The 8,226-nt window shown below is 40.9% G+C and overlaps 1 protein-coding gene across 1 annotated transcript; it reads left to right on the top strand.

Moving 5' to 3' along the window:
- The first annotated feature begins 621 nt into the window (after nt 1–621).
- Nucleotides 622–2,475, top strand: LINGO2 (leucine rich repeat and Ig domain containing 2). Its single transcript, XM_010129930.2, has one exon. It carries the CDS (start codon nt 655–657, stop codon nt 2,473–2,475), a length of 1,821 nt encoding a protein of 606 aa, XP_010128232.2. The 5' UTR covers nt 622–654.
- Nucleotides 2,476–8,226: the final 5,751 nt, after the last annotated feature.

Raw genomic sequence — 8,226 nt, 5'->3', positions numbered from 1 at the left:
CCTAATCAGAGATGCACTAGTTCTTCCTTCCTCATCTGAGCCATTGTGTATGTATATGTATGAACAAGGTACATCTATTTATAGCTGTAATGTATGCCACAAATGTTAAAAGGAATCCTTTCATTGTCAAGGAGCTCCTTTTCTTGAAGATAATACATCATTAAGGTTTGCCTTAAAACACTCATGTGAACAGGAAAGGCAAAAGCCTAGTTTCATACCACCGCCCAATGCTGTAAGCTTATCCCAGATGTGATTAGCCCTATTTGCAGCACGTATGGTATTTATCTCTGTGTTAGTTATAGCACTGTCTTGAGAAGACCTGGTGAGAGTGAGAAGAGAATAAAACCTAACCTCCTTTACTGTTTGCAGTAGGAAAAGTTGTTTTCTCTCCTCTGACACCTGGAGGGGAAATGCGGGATAAACAGGTCCTTCAACAAGCCAATGACAGTGAAGGAAAATCTGCTTTTCTCCTGCTCTTACCATTCCCAATAGGTTTTATTGTTTTGTTTCAAGTGAAAACACATGTGTCTGCTTTGAAATGGCACTGTAAGATTGGCAGTTTTTTTTCTCTTTTGCCAGAGACTTAACTTCTCCCCTTTCCCATCCTCATCCCCACAGGCCTGTGACGGAGGGTTAGACCAGATCAGTGGAGTCATGCGTCACACAGCTGTATCATGCTGGCAGCCGTTCCTGGGTCTGGCTGTGCTGCTGGTCTTTATGGGCCCCACCATAGGCTGCCCAGCCCGCTGTGAATGCTCAGCACAGAACAAGTCCGTCAGCTGCCACCGAAGGCGTCTCATGTCCATCCCAGAGGGCATTCCCATTGAGACCAAAATCTTGGACCTCAGCAAGAACCGACTGAAGAGCGTCAACCCTGAGGAATTCACATCATATCCTTTGCTGGAGGAGATAGACCTCAGCGACAACATAGTTGCCAATGTGGAGCCTGGAGCCTTTAACAACCTCTTCAACTTGCGCTCCTTGAGGCTGAAAGGAAACCGTCTGAAGCTGGTCCCCCTTGGGGTGTTCACTGGGTTGTCAAACTTAACAAAGCTTGATATAAGTGAAAACAAGATTGTAATTTTGCTGGATTACATGTTCCAAGATCTGCATAACCTAAAATCCCTGGAAGTTGGGGATAATGATTTGGTTTATATATCACACAGGGCCTTTAGCGGACTGCTTAGCCTAGAGCAGCTCACCCTGGAGAGATGCAACCTCACAGCTGTACCAACAGAAGCTCTTTCTCACCTCCACAACCTCATCAGTCTGCATCTGAAACAGCTCAACATTAACGCTTTGCCTGCATATGCCTTTAAAAGACTGTTTCACCTGAAAGACCTAGAGATAGATGCCTGGCCGCTCCTGGACATGCTACCTGCCAACAGTCTGTATGGTCTCAACCTTACTTCTCTCTCCATCACGAACACCAACCTGTCTGCAGTACCTTACTCTGCTTTTAAACACCTGGTTTATCTGACACACCTAAACCTCTCTTACAACCCTATCAGCACCATTGAGGCAGGCATGCTTTCAGATTTAGTGCGCCTGCAGGAACTCCACATGGTGGGGGCCCAGCTACGTACCATTGAATCACACGCTTTCCAAGGGCTCCGATTCTTACGTGTGCTTAATGTGTCCCAAAACCTGCTAGAAACCCTAGAAGAGAATGTATTCCATTCCCCCAAAAGCCTTGAGGTTCTCTGCATTAACAACAACCCTCTGGCCTGTGACTGCCGTCTCCTCTGGATTTTACAGAGGCAACCCACTTTGCAGTTTGGAGGCCAGCCACCAATGTGTGCTGGCCCAGACAGTGTCAAAGAGAGGTCGTTCAAAGACTTTCACAGCACAGCTCTTTCCTTTTACTTCACCTGTAAGAAGCCCAAGATACAAGACAAGAAGTTGCAGTACCTGGTAGTGGAGGAAGGCCAGACGGTGCAGTTGATGTGCCATGCCGACGGGGATCCACAGCCTACCATATCTTGGGTTACCCCACGTCGGAGGCTGATCACAACTAAATCAAATGGAAGAGCCACTGTGCTGGGAGATGGCACCCTAGAGATTCGATTTGCTCAAGACCAGGACACTGGGATCTATGTTTGTATTGCAAGTAACGCAGCTGGGAACGACACCTATTCGGCCTCCCTTACGGTAAAGGGGTTTACTTCAGACCGTTTCCTTTATGCCAACAGGACCCCTATGTATATGACAGACTCCAATGACACAAGTTCCAATGGAACTAATGCGAACACCTTCTCTCTGGACCTTAAGACAATATTGGTGTCCACAGCTATGGGCTGTTTCACATTCCTTGGAGTGGTTTTATTTTGTTTCCTCCTTCTTTTTGTGTGGAGCCGAGGGAAAGGCAAACACAAAACCAGCATTGACCTTGAATATGTCCCTCGCAAAAACAATGGTGCTGTGGTTGAAGGGGAGGTTGCTGGACCACGAAGGTTCAATATGAAAATGATTTGATGGTATTCTGCTAGCAGTGCTTTTTCTGTGGCATTAAAACCAATTAAACCAGCCTGGCATGTGGAATTGCTAGGCAGAAGCAGCTTAATGCAGCTGTCACTGTATCAAAAGGTTACATGAAAATGGAAAGACTATTTGTGGTTATACAGCAGAGCCTCCAGACCTTGAGGCAGATATGTCAGGGCCTTTCATAGAACTGGTAAATTGTACTAACTGTTTGCATTGCAAATATTGGCATTCTGGGGATATCAGCAATGAACCGCTGGCTCATGCTCATGGACAATTGTTCAACATTTTCTACCACTACAAAAAGAAAAAGAAAAAAAAAAGCCTACAGTGTAGGATTTACATACTTAAAGAAAAAGACACATTTGTCTAAAACATACTCTACAGTGAAATTTGTATCTATAGATCTCATTTGGTAAAACCTTGCATCATCCCTTCTAGTTGGTTCAACACCACAAAAAAAAATTGGTAGTTTTTTTTTAATCCACATCTATACTGTGTACATTTTAAAGCAATACAAATGAGAGGTTGTGCTTTTAGATATCCACCTATACTGACCCAAGTGTGATGTCACCCTCCTTTTAACTACCATCTAACCCAAATTAGACTCTTGTAGTTACCAATTAGAAATAACATAAGATATTTTTCTCCTCATGTAGAAGGCCAGAGATGAATAGTTGAGAGCAAAAACACTCAACTCTGTTGATCTTCTCTTCATATAAATATAAGGCATGTGCCTAGTTTTGATACAGAATGGAATATTTTTTATATCTGTGATATCACACTGGACCAGTTTACTGTAACACAGCCCTGGATCTCACCCAGGGAAGGCAACCCACTAGACTGGCATAGAGGAGCTGAGTTCTACCTTGAGGAGAGGGAGCTGTTTTTGTTAGCCCTGATTTTAATTTCAAAGCTACTGTTAAAATGTTAATGTCTACTGGGCAAAAAGAAAGAACATAATACATTCTGCATACTCCTTGGGAAATACAGTCATCTAACAATTTACACAAGTGAACTGAAACACAGATGCCCTGCTACTAGGAATGAACTCTTCTCCAATGCCAAGTAAACTATGGTTGTCCATGCAGAATATGGGGATTATGATACTAAAATAATGTTTAAAACATGATAGCCGCAAAAAGGCTAACATACTGCCAGATAAAATGAACCTCTAGCCACTGTCATTCTCATCTTGTATATTTGTAGATAACACATAAACGCAAAGATAATTTCCAAGAACAGATTACTTAGCTATTCTTGATGCCATTTTAATAACTACGTGGTTATGTTTCTTTCAGGGGCAGTATCTTAGAGCAAGAGGGGCAAGTTTTTCCAGGTTTTAGGAGGCTTTTTTAATGGAGAGAAGACAGAAGTTAAAAGTTAGTTCAGTACAAATAACTTTTTCTTTTGGTTTATGCCTCTAAACAAATCCTCAGAAGTCTCAGAACTGAAACTTTATTCTTGATTCTTTATCGTTGATACCACAGTTCTTATTCTGGAATTCTCAGCAATGAGAAGATACAGAGTTGTTCAGCCACCTCTCAATTTTCCAGCAATTATGAGCCATAGGTTTGTTGCTAAGTGGTTGATAACAAATACAATTTATAAATGATTGGCATAATCTGGAGTAAGGATAATAATGACTGTGTACATGTTTAGCCAAAATGAATATGAAAATATTAAAAGACAGAACATTCAGATTAATCTGATTTAAGAGCTTGTGTTGAATCTTAAAATTAGATTTCAGCACTTTGAAACCAAAGTCAGGCTGACCTATAATGGGATGCAGGTGCTTCTAAAATTAGTAACCACATTCTTTGGCAGAGATCTTCTAAGCAGGATAAAAATCTCCCACTCCTTTCGAGGGAAATGTGCCAAAAGCTGTAAAATCCAGCTGCACTCCCCAGGTGTTCACCTGACATAGCTGTAGGACCCGAGGCTAGGCAGTTTTGAGAATCTCTTTTCTTAGTGGTTGATCTTTGGTTGCATCGTTGCTTCATTTTAGGTTGCAAAACCGAAGAGGATGGAAGGCTTATAAGAATTTTCTTCACTTTAGTTGGTTTTAAGGTTAGAGTTGGATTTTCTTGCTTCCTTTTTTTTTATGCTCTGAACTAGATAGTTAGAGATTTATGGAGATGCTTGAGACTAATCATCTTTGTTCTATGACAGTTTGTAGAACATTAAAAAAAAAAAAATGGAATAACCCCTGACTAAATTCTAACACCAGGGAAATTATTTTTGCTGATATAATAACCACCGCACTGAAGTCCAAAACTCTACTGTACCTTAATATGGGCAGTTAAAGAAACAAATGGGGATAAAACAAAGTGTTTCTGAACTGCCCATTGAAGACATTTGCATGTGCCTTTCCCTTGTAATTGTCATTTTTTCAGCTAGTAATCTATTGCCCCTGCAGTCATGTCATGTTAAATGTTAAAATCAATGTTAGAAGCAAAATGTCTCCTAAATTCTAGACAGTTGCAGCTGATTGCTTCATATTAATTGACACAATTTTTAAAAATTCTCAAAAAAAATGTAGAAAAAATGTGCTTTTAGTATTAATTATGAATTGCTGAATTTCCCTTTTCCCTTAGAATGACTCTAAAAAGTGATTGCATTGTTAGTGCACTGCAAGGATTTCTAAACAGTAATGTGCTTAGTTACCTATGTGAAATGTGTGCTGGTGATGAAAATCACTGCTTGCTCTTGCTGAGCACCACCTTGCAGAGCTGTCAGCGTTGTGTGTCTCGCTTTGACTTCAGTCAGTATTCAGTTTTTAAAAATCAGTGTTTGCTCCCTGCCTCTAGCAATGTTCTACTTTTTGCAGCCTACTTATTTCACCATGGACTTGACAAGGCATATGGCATCTCTTCACAAAAGTGAAGACAGCAATCTTGCTCCACATAGTCTTCTTTATATGTATTTGTGGGACACGTGCTCACTGTGGCTGTTTTGTGTGAATAAGGAATACAGTGTCAGAGTCAGACCTAGATAAGCACCTTTTTGGCAACTCTTCTAAGAGCAGAGTGGCTGAATGCCTACCCTGCCTCTTGAAGGAGTCACTTCTCCTTCTCTGCTAGAGACCAAGGAGACACAGCTCACAGTTCATGTCACTGCAGGGGAGAAAAAGAACTGCTCTGTGAGGAGGCATCTGACCACATGGCTCCTGCCACTAAAAGAGGGAATGAAGGTTTTTCCCTACCTCTAACTTGTATTCTGGCTGCCCTCCATGCTTGCACAAGGCCAAATGTGAACTTACCTCATGGTCAGTGCAACAGACTCTGAGGAGCAGCAATAGTTCTGCAGAAAATGAGAAAACTGAAAATGTCGAAACCTGCAGTGAGACTTGAGAAAGCAGGTACCACGGTATCCTTGTCAATAATTCCTGTAAACAGTGCTGAGCCTCCCACAAATACATTCTGAAGTCCATTTCCACAGACCAGTACTCCTCGTTTATACTGGATGGATGTACAAGTGCTCAGACTTCCCTCAAGTGAGTTAAAGAGAAAAGAGTTTGCAGTGATACAAGTACAGATCAAGACTAAGCAGCGCCTCACTTCAGCCTTATTTTTAGGTTTTGAGCTGGTCCTCTTTTTTTCCCCTTTCTTCTTTTCTTATTAACTTGTCAGCATTCTTTTTGGAAAGGCTTTGTCCACAGTTAGATTCAGACTGGGAGACTGCTTTTACTCTCTGTTGCCCGCTCCCTCGCCATTCACACATGCTCCCCTGTGCCAGCAGGGTCAGCAGCTTCAGACACAATTGAAATAAGTCAGGAGACTTAGAGCCCCTAGAGACCTTTTGATACAAGCTGATGTCACTAGGTATTTTTTTAACTAAACTTCTTTTTAATTAAATTGACATCTTTGTCACACTGCCATTCAAGGTTTCCTTTATTTACATGAATGATAGCTGTCTTTTTTTCCTTATTTCTCGCATCATGGTATCACATCACCTATGATGGTAACAACTATACCACTGTAAAGAAAATTGAGAAAGTAAGACACATTACACCCTCAGCACCACAAATTGTGGTTGAGGCATGTAAGACACAGTAAGAAGTCAGTGTTAATATTTAATGGAAAGTCTTATCTAAACCTTGTGATAGAAGAAAAAACTGGTATGGAGGAAGTTTGGAATGTAAGTAATTTTGCAACTGAATCACATTGAAGATACGTAGAAATCAACTTTGCTACAACGTGTCTAGATATCTCTTTTAGATATTGGACTTTGTTAATGCCAGAAGCCCACATCTCACCCATAAAAAGACAAAGCATTGGTTGAAAATCCAGTAGAGCAAGCAGCTTCTGGCTGCTCAAGGACAGCAGCAGCTTCTAGCAAAGATAGCCAAGACACTCCAGTCATGTAGCCATTTTGCCTCATCTGCTACTTCTTCCCGTGAAAAAAAAAAAAAAAAAAGGGTCCATTAGCCGGTAATAAAACGGACAATCCTTACTCATTGTTCTTCAAAGGGAGCAACTTTTATGTGAATAAGCTACAGTCAATTCCACCTCCATCCCCAACAGTGAAACATCCAGCAAGAAGTGAGGAAAAGGAAGCCTATTCAGGCTGTTTTGTTAATTATCTTTTTCCCCTGAATGAACCAAGTCTACCTGGGGCTAGCATGACACTGCTCTGTCCGTTCCCATCCTCTCAGCTCACAATGTGGCTTGACATGAAGGGAAAGGAGCACATGGTGAAGCTGTTCCTCCTCCCTGAACTGTTAACTCTGGTCTTCTAAAGTAAAGGAACCAGCACAGCAGCAGTATCTTAGAAATCACAGTCTGCTGCAGCTGATCTGTAGTTCTGCCGTAAAACAACATGTGGAAAACCACTGGATACATGCTTTTTGACCTCGTTTCAGTATCCTAGGTGAGTGCTCACTGTGCTAAAAATAACTAGGAAAGAAGAACTGAAAAAACTTTAATCCAGTAATTTAAAGGTTAATTGTGCCTGAAGGAGTTAAAGTAACGTCTTTGGAAAAGGCAAAGGGCCTGATTGCTGGAGAATCACTGAAACAATGAATGAAACTTTTCAAGTTAGCTAAGCAATTTGGATGCCCTTTTCTTATCACCTGTAATAAGAATTACAAACTCAATTTCCCTTGGCAGCTTAGAAGAGTCACAGCCAGCTGGTTCAGGGATACATGCTCCCTTTGTCAGTCTCCTAGGTCTGCCCTCTTCTCAGTTTCAAATGACTCATGCCAAATGAAGATCTCCGGATTTGGTTTAGTTTCACTGCATGTTCACATGGCTTTTGGAATCTAGATCTCAAAGCAGGATGTTAAACCCTCTTCAAGCCAAAAAATAAAAATAAAAAAGGAAGAAGAAACTTCAGTAAATCTCCTCCTGCAAGTGAAATAAACCAGCTTCTGTGAGGTTCTTGCTGCTGAGATAGCTACGTGCCAAAAGCAATCTGCAGGTTAAATGAGTCTGAGTCTTTTTTTGTTTTTTTTTTTTCTTTTTAATTCAAAGCAGGTGGTTGGATATAAGGCCAGCTGGAAATAAAAATCTGTATTTATGGCGTCAGCAGAATAAGGAAAGAGCTGGCATAGTCAAGAAAATGTTCCATGTTATTTCAACTTAAATTTAAAGATACTTTATCCTTCATATTCAAATAGCTCACAGAAGAGTAGAAAAGAGCAGACTTTCACCTCATAATTTGATTATTTGTATTTATGCAAACTGCTACCAAAATTGTAATGAATTAGAAATGTCAAAGCAAGAGACTGAAAACAGATTTTTC

Source organism: Chlamydotis macqueenii, chromosome Z (assembly GCF_036417535.1).
Source record: "Chlamydotis macqueenii isolate bChlMac1 chromosome Z, bChlMac1.mat, whole genome shotgun sequence".
Classification (NCBI taxonomy): Eukaryota; Metazoa; Chordata; class Aves; order Otidiformes; family Otididae; genus Chlamydotis; species Chlamydotis macqueenii.
The sequence above is the reverse complement of the archived record's forward strand: the minus strand, read 5'-3'. Positions and strand labels throughout refer to the sequence as shown.